Source organism: Penicillium brevicompactum, assembly GCF_028827555.1.
Source record: "Penicillium brevicompactum strain IBT 35665 chromosome Unknown utg000006l_segment0_segment0, whole genome shotgun sequence".
Classification (NCBI taxonomy): domain Eukaryota; kingdom Fungi; phylum Ascomycota; class Eurotiomycetes; order Eurotiales; family Aspergillaceae; genus Penicillium; species Penicillium brevicompactum.
The window spans coordinates 6,126,340-6,144,644 of record NW_026623209.1 but is presented as its reverse complement, the minus strand read 5'-3'; the positions used below and the strand labels follow the sequence as shown (position 1 = coordinate 6,144,644).

Here is an 18,305-nt window from a genome sequence, read left to right as displayed (position 1 = left end):
ATAGCAATAAATCGCGTTTCTGAACCCTCTCATCCCATTCAGCAACGACTGCTCCGCAAAGTTGATTCCTGAAGTGGCTGTACGTGGTGGGTCAAGTCTCAAGCCATGAGCGCAGATCTCATCCGAAGGGCACATTTCAAAGGGGTTGCAAGAAGCATTGCAAAAACAACCAATCCTAGTTGCTGAACTTGACTGTCTATACGGAGTAACCAATGGTGAATCTCACAAAAATAAGTACAGCAGAAAGGGTATCTCTCTAATCGAAAAACAAAGGCAGTATTCAATAGAGACTGATTCAAGGAGCTCCCTGGCCAGTCCCAGTCGTAGGCTGAGGATCAATGTGTTCTTTGCGTCCAGGACGAGAAAAGATAGCCCCAAAGAGATTGAAAATGTTACTGCATCGAACCATCATGCAGTAGAAAAGTATTACTCCCGTGACCAAAAGCTCCTCCTGCGCAGCTCGATCGTGTTTCTTTGGACCATCGAACTCGATTTTGCCAACATTGGTGACACCCCAAGCATTTCCCGAGAATTTGGCCACGGCGTTCTGCTGTTCGTCAACGCAGACAAAATCCCAGGTCTTAAAGCCTGCATCACTTGACCATGTCATTGTGACGGGAGTGTCGTTCGTAGAAAAGTTGAGCGAACGGTGGGTGTACACAGTGCGGAAGCGTTTCTGGGCCAGTAGTTGACCCTTCTGTCCATGTAATTCATAGCTTGGATGGATGGAGACCAGATTAAGTTTGCCCTTTCCGACAACTTCTTCACTGGCACCCTTGTTGAAGATCATTGTGGCTTCCGATTTAGCAACAGATTTGGCCGGGAAGTCAATGGTGTATATAGGGTCAGATCCAGGATACTTGGCATCGAAGACTTTGCCTTTCCATCCTCGCCATGTGAAATTGACGGTAAATGTGGGGTTCTCGAGCGGATGTTGAAGTTGTTGAGTATCAGAAGGGATGTCTGATGAAGCCATTGTGCAATCGGAGGTGCTCTTGGGGGGATATTTGGTTGAATTTATGAAAATCAGAAGCAGAAGTAGAGAGTATCATACATCTCAGAGTTGAAAAAAGTCCTCAGGAGGGTCCATCTACCTTAAGTGTCCTGGTCCTCATACTCTTTAGAGTCTTGGCGTTCTCCACCACTTTTATGGTTTTGCGGCCGAGCTATCCCTTTTGGTCTCCGTGTCTTACGGAGCCAATCAGATGTGAGTAACTTCCCTTCTTTGGGGGCCGTGAGGTCAGTCCCCGAACTAATTTGGGGGCCGGGAAGAATGCCGTTTACCCCGAGTACTGTACGGAGTAGTAGATGGGCGCATTTTGGAAAACGGCTCGGATCATGTCCGCGCAAAACTTCTGGAATGCTTCAAATCTTTACTTCCACTAATAACGCCCTGAGTAGGCAAACTAAACGAAGAAGCTCGAACCACTAGATTCTGTGGTATTCTACATGTGCTTTGTGCTGAATCCCGGGCATTGCAGCTTGATACTAGACTAGGAGCTAGGTGTATGTCCACATAAATCATAGCCTTTGACCATCAGAATGAATTTAAAGATTTTTGATATGATTAATCGTTATCAGATCTTATCGTCACTTGGTGGACTGCGATGACGTTGTCGGGCGTCAACATGAACCTAGATTCTTGACCTCCGGGTTGTAGCTTCTGGTTTTCACACTCACACGTATTCTTCTCTTCTAGTTGAAATCTATAGGTATGTGGCTCAATTTTTGAACGATAATGAGGAACGAGCTAAAAATCACAAGACTCAACTTTGGGAAGCCGTCGATCTTACTGTCCACAAATCCAACTCGTTATACATGATCAAGCATGACTGGTCACGAAGCCAATGCCCACGAGTCCCGCTTGAGGGTTACAGCTGGTCCCGTTCATCACAGTGATACCCATCAAGAGGTACCCGTAAATGGTGATACAATACGCATAGAAAATGATCATGCCATCGTGAGTCTGTGTGTGCGTATTAAAGGCTATACAGGTATGATGATGTCCTATTTTAGAAGCACCCAAGCTGACCCGGCCCTCAATCCATAGGATATCCCAAAAACTCGCCCTCCACCAGCCCATACTTCGAGCACCCTCTACATACAAAGGACTTGTACTCCATATGTTTCTCGATCGTCTTCAAAGAGCGCGTGAACGGCAACGATCTCGTCTTCGGCAATGACTTTGACCATCCGATCCGCGATATACTGCCCCCGGGCTTCAATGCCGCGCTGCGGATGGTTAAATGGACGCTTGATCCGGGATTAGATGGAGATGTCTACGCAGAGCAACCATATCTGTTCAGCCCAGCCCTGGCTACGTGGGATATACTCCGGATTGGCGATAAGATGAGCAAATCTGACGGAGTTCCAAAGCTTCATGATGAAGTGGTCGAAGAGGGAGCTTACAGTGAAGAGGCTGCGGAGAATCGTCGACAGTCTAATATCCCTGATACAGTCGAGGGGCGCAGAAAGCATTTCCAGGATGAAGGGAATAGGAAAGACTTCGAGTTCGAGCCAGGTAGGATGTATGTGGCAGATTTTGGAAATCCTTATCTGGATTTCACTGGTAAGTGAAACTTAACCCGTGGTGCCTATTTCGTTCGTCATTGCTTACCGGTCTTAGACTTCTCGGTTCGTCTGCCTGGTTTCACGTTGCATGTCATGAAGTACGTGGAAGAGAAGAACCATGAGTTGCGCTATACACTCAAGGACAGATCTACTGGGCAGGTGTATCTTGCCATTGTCTTCTCTGTGGTTCTCGCGGAAAACCGAGACAAGCAAGGACAGAGTACCCAGGACAAAAATGAGAATTTAGGAAAGTTTGACTGGGAGCCGGAGCCATCAGCTGGTGACGTGGAGTAAGGTTGCCCTGGGTTTGGAGAAAGAGCCTGGATTCGGCGAGGAGAATGCATCAGGCGACATGATGCCAGTCCTCTTGTCACTCAGTCGTGCCTTACTGTTAGAGATGATTCCGATGACCGTCATATACGAGAAAATTACACATTCATTCTCTCCTGTCATTTGCTAATCCTGAAATTTATACAAGTCTTTTTTTCATCTCTTACAGTCTCTTCAGGACGTCGTCCAACACCTGCTGGGTAGTGGCCTTGCCACCCATGTCAGGAGTAAGGAACTGAGCAGCATCCAGGTTGCCGTCAACGGCAGCGTAGATCTTGGCAGCAGCCTGCTCCTCACCCAGGAACTCGAGCATAAGAGCAACACTGCGGAGAGTAGCGATGGGGTTGGAGATACCCTGGCCCTCGATGTCGGGGGCACTGCCATGGCAGGGCTCACCGATAGCAAAGTTGTCACCGACGTTGGCACTGGGAACGAGACCCAAGCTGCCGACAAGGGCAGCAGCACCGTCAGACAGGATGTCACCGTACAGGTTAGGGGCGACAATGACATCGTAGTACTCGGGCTGGCGGAAGAGCTTGTAAACCATGGAGTCGACAATCTGCTCCTCAATGTGGACGGAAGAGAACTTCTCAGCGGTAAGGGCCTTGCGCGCGGTCTCACGGAAGAGACCGTCGGTCTGGGAAAGGACGTTGGACTTGTGGGTGATGGTGACCATGGCCTGGTTGCGGGTGGAGGTGGCAGGGGCAGCGGCGCGGATGTTCTGGCGGCGGAGAGCGATCTCACCAGCGATGGTGGAGATACGGCTAGAGGCACGCTCGGAGATACGCTTGATAGCCTCGGCGACCTTGCCGTCGGGGCCCTCGGTGGTGCGCTCCTCCTTCACGTAAAGGTCCTCGGTGTTCTCGCGGACAATGACGAGGTCGATAGGGTTACCGTTGCTGCTACCGACAGTAGTCTTGACGGGGCGAACATTGGCGAAGAGGTCGAGCTTCTTGCGCAGAGCGACAATGGGGGAAGAGTAACCAGCGACCTTGGTGCTGGGGGAGCTAGAGGTGGGCGGTCGTTGTCAGCGGGACCGAGCTGGTGGGAGACAATTGTAGGTTTGGATTTACCTGACAGCACCGAAAAGAGCGCCATCGCACTCCTTCTTCAGAGTGTCGACGGTCTTGTCGGGCAGAGCAGTTCCGGTCTTCTGGAAAGTGTCGTAGCCAGCCTCGAGGTCAACGAAGTTGAACTTGAGGTTCAGGGAAGAGGGAAGAGACTCGAGAAGACGACGACCAGCCTATATTGTATCAAAAAAAACCCCAGGTCAGTCAATTGGCTCATCGTTCATGTCGTTGGAGCTACCCACCGGGATGACCTCCCGTCCGATACCGTCTCCGGGGATGAGACCTAGATAATGACACCCATTAGCCAATTGACATGCCACAGTTTTGGAGAGCCCAGGCGATCGTACCAATACGAAGTGTACGAGCGGCAGCCATTTTTGATCTGTTGCAGAGTTGCTGGACTTTCGCCGTCATCGGAGCTTTCCTTTTTGTATGGGGGAGGATCATCGTTTATCCGACAAGAATCCCTTCCTCCGGTCCGGAGTCACGCCAAAGTTTGGACTTGCTCATGATCAGCGCTGTTTCATAGCGATGTCGAATGACAACAAATGATCTATTACAGCCCTGGAGATGATATCTGGTACCATTGGATCTTGCTAAGTACTACGTAACCCAAAAATCTGCTATCCATAGTCTGACCACTCATCTTGCTTCCACTTGTGAATGGAATGAATGTTTGCTTTCATTGCATCTGAGGTCAAGATCACACTAACTTGGCAATGACAAAATGTATCACCTGTTTCTAGACCCATCCATCCAAAGATCTCCATCCTTCGCTGATTTGCTTTGCAGTCGTGATAAGGGTATCTTTGCCATTGTTATCCAACCCAATCACTGCATATTGATCGCCATAGAACACATAGTAATGACCCTGCTGGTCCAGAACTGGAACAATGGCATCGACAGAGTCGAACCCAGCCTTAGCAATACTTGGCCAGCCTGTCTTGATTTGGTGAACTTTGCCTGTCACTCTGTCGGTGGCGGTGTCGACGCGGACATAGTTCAAGCCGCGGAAGAAGTAGATACTGGTGTGGCTTCCTGGCACTCTGAGTGCAGCATCCACGGTGTCAAATCCCGCTTGGACAAGTGACTTCCACCCGGATTCGATTGAACGGACTCCATCGATGACAAAGCTGTCATCGTAGTTTTCGAGCTTGATTTGGACGTAGTGGCCTCCGAAGAACACATAAAGCTGGTCCTCGTAGCCCGGAACAGAGACCACAGTGTCAATCGTTCCAAATCCACCCTTTCGGAGAGTTTCCCAGCCCTCGGTAATTAATTCTGGGCCTGCAGCAATACTCTCATTATTTGGGGGGGATACCCTGAGGCGACAATAATTCCGGCCCGAGAAAATATAGTACTCGTTCTTGCCGGGAATACGATAGGCAGCGTCAACCATTGTGACCGAATCGAAGTAATTGTTTATCTTGTGGTGTTTTTGCTGATCTTGATTGAGTACGCAGTAGATGGGATGATCGGCAAGATGAAGCTGAGATCAAGCCTTTTATACCCAAGAGGCCTGCTAGAAGCCTGTGTCCATTGACGCCCGTAGCCATTGGAATAACCTGTTTGAATACAAAGTTTGTGCTGCGGCTACACGGCCTGTTATGCGTACAGCTTCAGGCTCTCGGTTTTGTAGGATTGAAGCTTACGGGTGGAAATTAGCTTGTCGAAGCCGGGTTTGATACAATCTGCAAGATCTTCTCCTGTAGTGCATGAATTCTACACAACCCGGCATGGTTTTGTCCAAAGATTTCACTTCATTATGCCGGGTCAACCCGGGATTTGTGGCACACAATATTTGTTTATTTGGCTCGCCTCAGATGAGTAACATAGAATATACTCCACTGAAGTTCTTGTGATCTGTGTTGCGACCTGTGCAACGACTCATAGATCTAGAATCTGTACGGGGTAGTATGATAAAAAAATAAAAAAATAAAAACATATTATAGCATCAATTGTAGAGTTATGAGATGACACAAATTTCAATGTAGATCCAGTAAACAGTATCCAGTCAAGGAGTAGAGAACCTTGTGGGGCATAAGGTACTGCAGGTAAGCTTCGCAACGATAATATTACTATGAATATTATTCAGACCTGCAGGCGAAAATTACCCAAATGGGTCTTTTATCGCGAAGCAAAAATATTAACCTATAATTTCCAAGGCACCTTGGAACAGTTCGCTTTGCCGTCCATGGGTCGTGTCATTTACGAGCTACGCACTGACGCTAAACCCAAATGGGTCATTTACCACGAGGTGGATCCAGTGTATACAAAGTCAAAAAAAGGATGATATTGCCAGAAATGAGATACTTAAAGGGTTCAATTGCACTTGATGTCCTTCAAATTCAACTGAAAACTCCACTGGGCACGAAATCAATCACCAACGATCTCTCGTTATAGGGACTCACCATGGAATCCAACCTTCTATCCCGTTCCGTGGACTCAGACTCGTCCATCTCAACCGGAAAGCGAAACATTGCTATCGCTGAGATAGTGATTTATTCCTTGATTCATATTGTCCAGTTTGGTACGAGATTCATACAAGAGCGGCAATACTGGCATCACAACAAAAACAAGAGCATCGGACGCTACATCCTCTACTCTTGGTGGAGCATGGTCGGTCTGCTATCGCAAAGTGAGTGGCCGGAATACAATGCATAATCTTTCTGAGGATATTGATTAACTCGTCGCAGTTCGCATAGCTGGTTCAGCTTTAGTGCTCGCCTCCCACCCGAACATGTCAATGGTCACTGCGGCATCCATCCTGCAAAGCGTGGGCCTTTCACCCCTTTTGTTCGAAGTCAGTTTAGTGATGCTGAGATGGTAAGTTTGAGATTTGAATCAAACAAGGTATCCACCAATGCTAAAACCGCCTGTACATAGTGGACAATCCGGAGAAACTGGACCGGGAAATTCGAAATGGACCAAGCCAATTCGCTTCGCCCTGCACTTCTTCCGCTTTCCGATTCTCATTGCCATTGTCCTCGCCGTCGTCGGCGGAATCATCAAAATGCACCAATTGGGGGAGGCTGGATCGATTGTTCTGATTGTTACCTTCGTCTATGTGTGCAGTTTGGTGACTTGGCTCGCGGTGAAATCCCGGACAGTCCTTCCTGAATCAGGTCAACGAGCAACGCTGCTGGCTCTGTTGACTCTGCCATTCTTGTTGATTCGAGTGATCTACTTCCTGCTCTTGGAGTATGGTCCCCCCAAATTCAACCCCGCGAATGGTGATGTTGGTATTATGGTTGGGATGGGTCTTTTGATGGAAATATTGATTGTCATCTTCCTCCTGCTGGCACGAGCAGTGGCGGAACCTATTTGGCCATCGGCAATTAAGAAGCGGATTGCATATGATGACTTGGAAACGCCGGAAAATTGAGAACTTCGTTGTCGGTGAGTTTGTGGGTTCCGGGGAACTGACTGGGTGAAAGTTTTGTTTTGGGATTGTGACATTATTGAATATAATTTTTGTAATCAGAGAACAGTTTCGTAATTCTTTGGTTCAGATGCGGCGTAAATTTTTGAAAATTGTTCGAGTCGACCCATAATCCATGATTTCGTCACTGGGTCGGCAATCTCGATCGCCACGCGTAGAGGGAATCCCATTCGATATGGCCCCAAGACTCCCACGCTATTGTATTCAACCGATTTGCAGATTTGATCCTTGAAGTAGATGACCATCATCTCATGGTCACCTGGATATCCACAAGTTTTCAATACTTCATGGATGATCACCATGTAGGAGTAGTAGCCACAATATATCGTTGCCTGACTCACATCTGCGTATTCAAGGATGATGGGGTATAGTTTATCCCTCGTTGAAGAAAGTTTCTCGACGGGCGGTAATGCAATTCGCGAGTAGTTTTCGTACCAGGTGGCCAAATTCATTTGCATCTCAAGAGCTTTAGACACCACTTCTGAAATCGCGTGTAGCGACTCAGCCTTAGTCAACTCAATGTGCCTCAAGGCGTAAAGCTTGTGCACAAGACTTGGTGCGTATGTGAAGTATGCAAAGAATGATTCGATGCTGTTGTGCATTTCTGCTGATAAGTCTGTCGTAAATTGTTGTCGCATTTTCTGATGCCAGTCTTCAGAGGCTAGAAAGCATTCCTCCCCAGAAAACATGGAGTGCATGACCTGACAGACATTAGATCACCCAAGCAGAAGTTTCCCCATCACCAGGGGAGACATGAAACGTACTATTAGGCCTCGAGACGCTTTGAGTAGTGTAATGTCAAGCAAATTGCTATACCTATCTGGTCCTCGAATTTTCACCAACTGACTCAGTCCTTTGGCGTGTTTCATCCATGAGTCTGGGTTCTCGGTATCCGTGAATAGCTAGACACTGTCAGTGTAATCCTGACAGCCAGAGCCAATTGGTTATGCTCTTACCTCATACATGCACAGCATCACAACTGCACAGAACACGTGAGTAGAGAGGCTTTCAGCAGGTGTCTCCAAAGATCTCCGGAGTCCCTGGAGGGCTTCTCCGTATGCCATTCGCGCATATGAGACCATTTGCGTGTTTCCAGCCACGCGCCCAAAGTGGTGGGCTGTGAAAGACCTGATGGTCGAATCCAAAACTTTATTCTGGCCGTAAATGGAGGGCAGGAACTCTAGCCAGCGGGTCACAACGTGCCTCGGGCTGGGCGAGTATGGCTGGGAGAAGTCGTCTATGAGCGTACACAGGCATTGCATGACATTCAGATCCTTGGAAATGATCATATGAGGTCTTTCTCTTAGAGCTAGTGTCTGACCAGCAGCCTCAAACTCTATCTCTGGGCTGGACGTTGCACTCAAAGGTGTGTCTTTCTTGTCGCCCGGTGATTTGGGCTGACGCCGGTTTCGATATGGCTTTCCAGCCACAAATCTAAAGCCTCGGTCATACCCAGGACAAGGTTGGCCATATTTCTCGCATTTGACACAGCCAGGCAGTCTTTGGTCACACTGTGGCGTTGTGAGTAACGAGCTTGCGGCAAATGTTGAAGACTCACCTTGATTCGGCGTTTGACACAAAGTGAACATCCATGGCTACGAGGCACGCCAACCATAATTTGATCATAGTAGCATGATCTAGATATAAGATGAGTATAGGATGAGATGGCCAAATGGACCTCGTATAGGAACCTTGGAACTAGGCCTCGCCAAAACCCGCCCACCGCCCAAACCCGCCCGCGAAAACCCAGCCCATGGGCCGGGTTGGGTCTTAGTCAGCAAACCCGGGGGCGGGTTGTCATCCGGGAAACCCAACCCAAGACCCAAATGGGTACCCGCGATTACCCAAAAAAGCAAAAAAAGCTGACTGATCATTTTACACTAAGTTATGCAGTAATTTTCGATTATCTAATTGTTTCGATGGCGTAACTACTAGCTTCTAGCTGAGAATATTTGGAAAGGAACATGAAGGGCTTGTAAAAATCAAATTGGCTAATTATTAAAGACTAGTATACCTCGTAACCTCGCAGTCTGCTGGAGGGCATTGTTACCCGACCAGAAGATCTCTTCTGGCTTCTATCACTCAATTGCATGATTGGAGGCGGAAGTAAATCTGCTTCGTCGTAATCAACCACGTCTTCCTCCATACTCTCTTCTTCTTGTTCAGGTTCGTGAATATGTCTGTGTATAGAGCTCCGGCCGGTCTCTACCACCGTACACTCCACTTGGTATGTCCCCTCTGGCTCAGAGTTACCCTCGAGATTCTCGCTCTCTTCAATCTCCTCATTGTCGCTGATCGGCTCTGCATCCTCTTCGATTGCCTTCAACGCTTCATCCTCTTCAAGTGCCTCTTGGCTCTCGCTCTCCAACGGTTTCTCCAGACGAATCAATTGCTGTCCCTCTAGTGTGAGCTTTTCTGAGCACATGTACATCATCAAGTCTTGAATAGTCCCTTCGTGAAGAGACCCTCGGCGATAATGACAAATGTCTCGTGCGCTATTGAAGAGCCTTTCTACACCCGCGCCGGTGGCAGGGACTGAAAGCAAGTCTCGTGCGAGCCGAGACAGCACTGGGAATTCGCGCTCGTGTTCTTTCCAATAAAGTCGCGGCGACACAGGGACATTGGCTATTCGAGGTCAGTCAGTTGTTCTAGTGTGTTGTACTGATTGCTCGTGCCTTCGCGAAGATACTGGTCCACTTCGTCATACTCTACTCCTTCATGGAAAATCGCTGCACCAGGTGGCTCGAGTAGCCGATCAAGCTCTGTGCTATGCGAATTGGAAGATCGCTGGACCGTACGGAATAGCAACTCGGGGTTCTGCTGCTGATACTGTGTGAAAGATGCTCTCAAATATTCACAGTACCTTTTTGACGTATCTTCATGGCAAGTTGAGTACTCTCGATCATCAAAAGCACTCAGTTTATACTGAGGGGCAAGTAATGTTCCAGTGCCATAGAGAAAACCGTGGTCGCGGTAGGTTTTTTCGTAGTACTCTTTCAGCTTCTGCCTCGCCACAAGCAACGCGCCATACATGTCTTTCTTCCAGGGTGTTGTCTTTCTCTTCAATCTTCGATTCGACCGTTCGATATGCTCCAGTAGTTTCCTATACACAAGGAACACACTATGGATTGTGACGTCTCTGGTCTTCATCAGAGCCATGGTGAACTGAAAAAACGGTTTGGTCAAATGAACGAGGTAGTCAATTTGCCTCCATTCAACGTCGGTAACCTTGAGCTGCGAGTATTCATGATCGCAGCAGTATTTGTCGATTACATTTCTCAGCCGGCGTGCTCGGCGAAGCATCAAAAAAGTTGAATTCCAGCGTGTCTGAACGTCATGTAACGGAAAAAGCCGAGTACCACCTGATTGGAGGCATAAAAAAGCATCACGCCGTTGTGGGCTTGCGTTGACAAAGATCGCAAAGGATCGAATCTAATGCTGTCAGTGCTCTGAGTATATTGAAAAAGTGAATATCTTGGCTCACCTTTGTCAGTGTATGAGCCACGTCTCCATAGTTGATCGAATCCTTCAACCCGTGGGCTTGGGTGTCGGACCAAAAGGCTCTGACTTCTTTATTCTTAGGTGCTGCCCTGATATGTCCCAGTAGCTGTTTCAGGCAAAGCTGGATCACATGAGCCATGCAGGGAACCCGGACTATTGATTCCCTGGAGCTAATAGCTCCGATAGAGAGCAGTCTCTCTTGCAAGGCGCGTATCATGGTGTCGTTGTTGGTAGCGTTGTCTGTAGTAACGCTAAAAATACGATCGAGAAGTTTTCGTTCCTCCAGTAACCGGTGCAAAACATCACTAAGGTTGTTGCCTGTATGAGGACCGTGCAACGGCTCAAAGCCGAGGAGCATTTCCCTATAGTTCCAATCTTTGTCGATGAAATAAACCGTGATTGCCATGAATGCCTGCTGAAATGGACTGGTCCAACAATCTAAAGCGAGGGAAACCTTGGCATCTTCAGGCAGATCTTGTAACTGTAACTCTTGCTGGCAATTGACTGCATCCCGGAGCCGCCTCCGCAGGGTCTTCGCTGACGGAAGTTCCAATTCTCCGGGACCAGAATATAAAAGGCTGAGTAGCCTCTGAAACACCGGGTTCTCCACCGTCTGGAAAGGCAAACGAAGACACGTAATTGTCTTCAATATCTGCTCCTCGATTTGAAATGTTGTCACTCTGTGGACACTGGGTGAGTCTCTCGTGAAATGGTTCTGCAAAGAATCCGAAATCAATGACTGATTAAATCCCTTTTTCTTCCCTTTACGACAAGTATTAGACTTTTTGTGTCTACTCATGGCGCTTGTCCCATTCCCTTTATACTGTGGATGATCAAGCACAGTGAGACAAGCCTGGCAGATGACTCGAGGACGCCCAGAATCAATATCAGCCACCTGGTCAAAGTGTTTCCACACATCAGCGTGACGCGATCCGGTGGACCATTTGATCTGGGATTGGCCTTCTCCGTTCAGCTTTTGGCCGTATTCTGTTTCCTTCCACCATTCAAGAAACTCTGTCTCTAGATGCGACTCGTACGCAATCCATTTCTTTCTGTGCTGAGGTCCCACACGTCGGAGTGTCGCTGGAGGTCTTCGAGTAGTTATGTCGTACGTTTTGCGGGGTCCTGTCAAAGGCTGCGGTCCATCTTAGTATACAAGTAGGTAGCGCCGCAACACTCAGAGGCTAGTGGAAAGGACCATTTTCTTACGGGGGATTGAATGTCAGAATCCAAGAAGCCGTCAGATGACGGCTCAATGGAGAGCAGTGGACTGAAAGGCCGATGTATTGATCGCGATGATGAGGAAGAAGACGCCATACTGAAGTAAAAGGCCACTGGTATTGGAAGAAGGGGGGATTTTTTTCATCTTGAGTACTTGATTGTGGATTTTGTTCCAGTCGCGTCGTGCGTTTGGATCTATCTATTCCTGAGTCGCGTAAAACCCGCGGGTACCCAAAACCCAACCCAACCCAACCCGCCCGGAGATGAATACGACTTTGGGAGGACACTGAGAAGGTCCAAAACACTGATTTTAAATGATCGAACTAAGGATAATATTTTTGAGCTCACTCGAAAGATTCTCAATTGATGAATTTACATAAAATCATCAATGTGGCCTGTAATCCCTTCAGATGTGTAAAGCAGGGCGATGGGGGCAGTGATCTACATTTAGAGAATATATATTTCCAGGTCGATGGCGTTCATAGTTTCAGTGTAATATCCACTCAAAAGCGTTACAGAAATAAATGACCAAAATTACACCAGATGACTAATCAAGTTTATCCACGATTTATGCATGTTTTTGGGTATTTTGGGCAACCCGCGGGTACCCGCCAAGAGCCCATGGGCGGGTTCATCAAGGCCAAAACCCGCGGTGGGTTGCCCATGGGCGGGTAAGGAAATTGAAAACCCAACCCAAACCCGCGTTTGGCGAGGTCTACTTGGAACATTTAGAGCCGTCACGTGTCATACTTGTCTCTCATTGGCTGAAGAGTTACTATTGTCATCTGGGAGGATCTAAGGATCTAACTATTGAATCACAACGTACGGAGTACGGAGATGGAGTGCGGTGTTTAGTGAACATCGGTAGTTGAAAATACACCTGGCATGTCCCATGGAAACGACAATGCAACAAAGATAATAGCCTCATACGGAGTATAAAGAAAGACATAAGGTTCCACCTAGGCATTTGACCACAATGCACAAAGAATCTCAAGGTGGGGAAAGAAGGAAATGATGGAGGTTCAGGACTAGCTATGTGAGAGACACACTTCAATAAATTGGTCCATTTCTTTTGGTGCTCAGCAAGCACTCATCGAGATTCTCTGAATCCAGGATCTATAGGGAAAGTCTAGGGGAAATCCGGTACACCTAGGGAGTAGCCGAGAGAACCTTGGAACCCAAGAGCCTTATATCCTCGACATGCACCTAAATTAGTATGCATGCTTTAGGTACATAATGACGATTACTACCCCATATGAAGGGCTTACCACGAGCGATGTCCTTTCAAGGTTTCAGCTCGTCTACTTGTACAGCAGAAACACTCGCGATCTGCGGCTATTTGAACAATGGAAACGTGTACACAGTAGTTATGACACATAGTCCAGAGAACTACTTACAAAGTGTCCTCATTGTTTCAGAGATAGGGGGGTTTCAAGTAATACAAGTAAATTAAATCGTCAAGGAGCCCCTGAAAGTAAGGGCCGTTGTCTATTGACGCTAGCCCGTACTAGCGCGATGTATGTAATAGTTTTTGGATCTTCTTCACACCCTCGCCTCTTCTTCCAATTCATCTTTCGTGTTTGCAGTTGAACTGGGACCGAGTGGGATCTGCCACTATCCGATTAGCAGTCCCACCGTTCCAAGCTTTCTTTTGAACCTCACCCCTATATTCATCCCACCCTTCCCGCCGAACTGACGTATCCTGTATCATGTCCGATAACAACCCTCACCACCCCGGCGTACGCAGCTTGCTCGCCAAATTCGAGAATCAGAGCCCCGTCGCCTCCCCGCCATCTCGCGGCCGATCTCCAGCTGCGTCCGATTCCTCGGGAACCGCTCGGCAATTATCCAAAGTCCGCGCCAGCTTCATCACCGTTGACGGTGTTGTGCAATCCAACCCAGCTTCCCCGTTGAGGAAAACAAGCGGGCGCAGCGACAGCTCTGGTATATTTGGTCCAAAAATCACTTCGGAAGAGACGGAGTCCGGTCGACAAACAATGGTTTCCCCCACTCCCCTCAGCCGCCTAGAGCACCCCCAGAACGCGACTCTGGGTCAGATAATGGCCGATGGCCGGCCAGAACAAGACAAGGAAATTAAGGGAGAACCTGACCAAACTCTCAAAACAACCACCGCGACAAACACCGACACAGAACCCAAAGCGGAGCCATCCCTAGAGAAGACCGAGACGAATGTCTCCACCGGATCAAAATCGGAGAGATCCGATACCCTCTCACACAACTCAGATTCGTCTGCAACTGCAAAGAAGAAGCCTTCTTCGCTGGGTCCTGCACGCAATGTAGCCAGCAAGCCGAAATCAACCGCAGCGCCTTCGGCTGCCAAGCCCGCTACCAGCACAAACCCCAAGCCATCGGCCCGCGAACTGGCCAAGGAGCGTTCCAATGCTCTAGCGCACAAGCCGAGTCGCGTCTCATTGAACCCTAAGACAACAGCGCGATCGACCCGAGGCGCGACCCCTGCCCAAGATGCTTCGAAACCGTCTGCCACAAGCGCGTCCACCCGACCCCGAGTCAAATCGCCAGTCAGACCCGCGCGTGCGACTGGCTCGACAGCGCCGCAAACCCAATCATCTACCGGGAAGCTTGGAAGCACAGGTGCTCCTAGCGCCCGCACCACTGCCACCTCCACCCTTCATAGAAAACCCTCAACTCTCAAGAGCGCAGTCGGAAGTCAGCGTGCGACAACTCCGACCGCCAGCGTCCGCAGACAGGCATCTCGTCCTTCATTGCCAAGCCAATCAGCCAATGATACACATACCAAGCCGGTCAATGAAGGCTTCCTCGCAAGAATGATGAGACCTACCGCCAGCTCTGCCAACAAGTTACAAGCTCAGGAGAAGGCTGATGCAAAGCCCACAGCAAAGACAACCACTGCCCACAAGGCACCCAGGCCCTCTATTGGAAGGGTCGCGGAACGTGGCACATCTGACACAAAGCCCAACAGCACGACTTTGAGGCCTGCGCTGAACAAGGGCTCTGTAGCGCAGAAGAACACCTCCAAGCCTCCCCAGAAGAAGCAAGAAAGCGAAAAAGAGAATGAGGTCCAGCCTATTCCTATCAGCCCAAAGGAGTCTGCTCCAGTGAAGCCTGCTCAGGCTACGGTTGAGGAACAGCCCGAGGCTGTTGCGAAGCCCATTGAAGAGACAGCTTCCCTGGTTCAGGTTGATGAAGCTGCCGTGGAACCCACTCCCGCGCCTGCTTCCGAGTCGAATGAGAAGTCAGTGGAAATCCCTGAGCCCATCATTGAGGAAGCACCTGTGGAGACTTCTACTCCGGCTGTGGAAGCTTCGGAAATTCCGGTCAAGACAGAGCCTGCTGTTCAGCCTATTCCCGAAGCCGCTGAGGAGAAGGTTGAACAGGTTGCCGTCAGCAATGACGTGACTGAATCCGAAGCGCCTGCCGAAGAGCCCGTTAAGAGCTCAGAATCCGCCGAGAATGTCCATTCCGAGACTCTTGAGGAGCAAGAGACTATCGCAGCTGAACCAGAACTGGCTCAGTCTTCCAAGTCTGCTGACCTCCCAGCTGAGGTCTCTGAGAAGACCGAGGCAACCTCTGAGCCCGCACAACAGCCCACTGAGAAAACCACAGAGGCTGTAATTGCAGAGGCCAAACCCACAGAGGAAGCTCCTGCTGAGGTTGAGTCCAAGGAGTCTGCTCCTGCTGTGCAACCCTCGCCTGAGGCCGAGTCAAGCAATGTCGCTCTCGACATCACCAATCTGGCCCTGAACTAAATGCTGTGCACTTTTGACTTGTCCCATATTCTCCTGGTAGCGGAACCTTGGGCTTCGATACGTTCTGGAACAACCTTTTAATCTTCTGATCATATACATACCTTGCTTCCTTTCCTGCCTCACCGAGCGTGAGCCTCTTTTTTTTTCCAGGTTCGAGCTTGATCTCGAGCATTTCAACCATTTGAGTTTCCCCGGGGTTTCTTCTATTCTTGTTCCTAGCATCCTCATGTTCTCCATGCTGGGCTGTCTACTTACTTTTTGCATTCTCTGTGCCGTTTCTGTGAGCATATTTTTCTTAGCGCTTAGGGCATCATCAAATTTAGCAATTTGTTTTCATCAATAAAGCGGGTTCACATAACATATACAAATGCTTCGTCTCTAGTCCTCAGCTAGGGGAGGTCCCCATCGCACATAGGCAATAGATTATGAAATGCATGTTCATGAGACCGCGCAGCGGCCGCGAGAAAGAAACGAGAGAAAAAGCGAACGCTCCAGCATAATATGACCGTCAACAGACATCCTGAAGTGTGTAATGTACTAGTTACATTCCCCTAGCAAGCCGACTCATAGCTTTCTCTCAAGCTTCTTCAAGAACCTGTTCATGCCACCTTCCAACCGCTCGGCTTTCTCTTCCAATTTCCTAGGCCGCTGCCCTGGGTTCTTCATAGCTTTCTGTGCATATTTCTGGTTGTGGTGGCCAGCCTCTATCTCTGTGGGCCTGTAGACCTGGCTATGAATGTCATACTCGGAGCCTGCACGTTGCAACTGCTGAGGTTGAGGCTGTGCGTTCTGCGCCGATGTCCGATTATAGGAATAGTTTGAGTATCCACCTAGAGGCGTAGCCTGATGCTGAGGTGGCGTCTGGGACTGCGCGCCACCATACACCTGCCTATCAAAGAGATGAGCATTTGGATCTTGAGGCGGTGGTGCAAAAGACATAGAGCCTTGTCGGCTGTTGGGGTGTCCCTGTCCACTGATGAACGATTGCGGGTACGAAGGAGCGGCCATTGCCGGACTTTGGGTCGAAGGTTGGACGGCAGAGAAAGAGTTCGAGTGCTGAAGACCAGCACTAGGCGGAGGAGATGTGTAGGCTGGTGGGCCTGCGTATTGCAGCCCTGGGCCCTGGTTTGAGGGTGGTGGAGAGGCGTACACGCCTACGCCAGCTCCTCCGATTGTCTGGTTTGGAGGTGTGTATGGAATGCCATTGTCGGCTGCTACTGCCGCTGCTAGACCTGTGCCGGTCATGCCATCTTCTGGTGGAGGCGTCTTTTCGCGGTGTTGAATTGGCTCTGGTGCTGCTGGAGCGGCAGGGTTGTATGGCAGCGGGGCGAAGCTAGCTGGGTCTTTCTTCTCCTCGACAGGAGAAGGACCGGTGCTGGATTGTTGCTCGGCTGGTGGGCCACTTGGAGGTGGAGGCGGGAAGCTGCTGATTTGCGGTGGTGGCTGGAAAGTGGGTGCCTCTGCTGTTTGGCCAGATCGAGAGTTTGGTGTTTGCCCGTTCTGGTAAGCTGGATCTGAGACCGCGACGTTCTCAAGCTGCTGGACCACCGAGCTCATCGGCTGCTCTTGCTGTGGTGCAGGCTCCCGATCCGTCTCGACCTGCGAGCTCGACAGGAGCAGCACGGCTGCATCCAAGAATTGGGTTGAATCCTCGACGCCCCAAAAGTAGATGTCCAGCGTGTGTAGACGAGGGAAGTCCCGAAAGTCCTTGGACTCGGCACGTGGATCCCCGCTGGGTAGACGCCATTCGTGCTGAGTGGAGACGTCTGATGGGTAATGCTGTTGCTGAGGCGAGGTTGAGTCCTCAACTGTTAGTGTACAGAGAGTCGGAAATTGAGAGGAGTGCCGTATATGGACTTTATCCAAGTGCCCGCAGAATGCATCTTGTTCCGGAGATCCAGGATTGTTCGCAATCTCGATCCTGGCTTTGTTCTGGGCGGCGTTATGATAAATATAGAGGTAAGAGCCTTTGTCAAAACGGTGGTGGTATGGTAGAGGTCTTCGAGTTGGCTCTGTGAAATAGTAATGAATATCGGCGAACCTGATTTGTCTAGTATTAGACAAGATCTAAAGCATGGGATGATCTGCGGGGCAGTCAGCTCAACTCACAAAGTCACAAGGCGCTCTTCGCCTGCTAAGGGTGGCATAGTTATTTAAGTGGAAACGAAGTACACATGCACGAGGGAGAATATGTAGAATGGAAAACCCAAGAGGGGCCGCGGACTGTATTTATTATTTCTAACTGACGCTGAGGGGTCAGCCTGTGAGACGCCAGCATCCAACCGCCAATGCAAAGTTGGGCGCTTAGAGCTATGTGATGTGATGAGGGGGTACTAATACCTGGGCATCACACACATGCGCTGCGGGCGGGAAAGTACCGGGTACCTGGAGGACGATTTTCCGGAACCACGTTTCTCCGAG

General features: G+C 49.4%; 8 protein-coding genes across 8 annotated transcripts; 3 read left to right on the top strand and 5 right to left on the bottom strand.

Moving 5' to 3' along the window:
* Nucleotides 1-295: 295 nt before the first annotated feature.
* N7506_010548 (uncharacterized protein) lies at nucleotides 296-976 on the bottom strand (the record flags this gene model as incomplete). Its single annotated transcript, XM_056959841.1, has 1 exon — nucleotides 296-976. One exon carries the CDS (start codon nucleotides 974-976, stop codon nucleotides 296-298), a length of 681 nt encoding a protein of 226 aa, XP_056809231.1.
* Nucleotides 977-1,828: 852 nt separating this feature from the next.
* N7506_010547 (DUF1769 domain-containing protein) lies at nucleotides 1,829-2,865 on the top strand (the record flags this gene model as incomplete). Its single annotated transcript, XM_056959840.1, has 3 exons — nucleotides 1,829-1,994; nucleotides 2,051-2,569; nucleotides 2,627-2,865. 3 exons carry the CDS (start codon nucleotides 1,829-1,831, stop codon nucleotides 2,863-2,865), a joined length of 924 nt encoding a protein of 307 aa, XP_056809230.1.
* A 199-nt stretch (nucleotides 2,866-3,064) lies between these two features.
* Nucleotides 3,065-4,346, bottom strand: lysB (homoisocitrate dehydrogenase lysB; the record flags this gene model as incomplete). Its single annotated transcript, XM_056959839.1, has 4 exons — nucleotides 3,065-3,908; nucleotides 3,975-4,144; nucleotides 4,214-4,254; nucleotides 4,319-4,346. The coding sequence occupies 4 exons, from the start codon at nucleotides 4,344-4,346 to the stop codon at nucleotides 3,065-3,067; spliced, it is 1,083 nt and encodes a 360-aa protein (XP_056809229.1).
* Nucleotides 4,347-4,713: 367 nt separating this feature from the next.
* Nucleotides 4,714-5,370, bottom strand: N7506_010545 (uncharacterized protein; the record flags this gene model as incomplete). The annotated part of the gene is made up of 1 exon (XM_056959838.1): nucleotides 4,714-5,370. One exon carries the CDS (start codon nucleotides 5,368-5,370, stop codon nucleotides 4,714-4,716), a length of 657 nt encoding a protein of 218 aa, XP_056809228.1.
* A 1,013-nt stretch (nucleotides 5,371-6,383) lies between these two features.
* Nucleotides 6,384-7,356, top strand: N7506_010544 (uncharacterized protein; the record flags this gene model as incomplete). Its single annotated transcript, XM_056959837.1, has 3 exons — nucleotides 6,384-6,609; nucleotides 6,668-6,797; nucleotides 6,858-7,356. The coding sequence occupies 3 exons, from the start codon at nucleotides 6,384-6,386 to the stop codon at nucleotides 7,354-7,356; spliced, it is 855 nt and encodes a 284-aa protein (XP_056809227.1).
* Nucleotides 7,357-7,451: 95 nt separating this feature from the next.
* On the bottom strand, nucleotides 7,452-9,028 carry N7506_010543 (Zn(II)2Cys6 transcription factor domain-containing protein; the record flags this gene model as incomplete). The annotated part of the gene is made up of 4 exons (XM_056959836.1): nucleotides 7,452-8,114; nucleotides 8,178-8,315; nucleotides 8,370-8,924; nucleotides 8,972-9,028. The coding sequence occupies 4 exons, from the start codon at nucleotides 9,026-9,028 to the stop codon at nucleotides 7,452-7,454; spliced, it is 1,413 nt and encodes a 470-aa protein (XP_056809226.1).
* Nucleotides 9,029-13,844: 4,816 nt separating this feature from the next.
* Nucleotides 13,845-15,884, top strand: N7506_010542 (uncharacterized protein; the record flags this gene model as incomplete). The annotated part of the gene is made up of 1 exon (XM_056959835.1): nucleotides 13,845-15,884. The coding sequence occupies one exon, from the start codon at nucleotides 13,845-13,847 to the stop codon at nucleotides 15,882-15,884; it is 2,040 nt and encodes a 679-aa protein (XP_056809225.1).
* Nucleotides 15,885-16,448: 564 nt separating this feature from the next.
* N7506_010541 (uncharacterized protein) lies at nucleotides 16,449-18,031 on the bottom strand (the record flags this gene model as incomplete). The annotated part of the gene is made up of 2 exons (XM_056959834.1): nucleotides 16,449-17,925; nucleotides 17,994-18,031. The coding sequence occupies 2 exons, from the start codon at nucleotides 18,029-18,031 to the stop codon at nucleotides 16,449-16,451; spliced, it is 1,515 nt and encodes a 504-aa protein (XP_056809224.1).
* Between the last annotated feature and the right edge of the window lie 274 nt (nucleotides 18,032-18,305).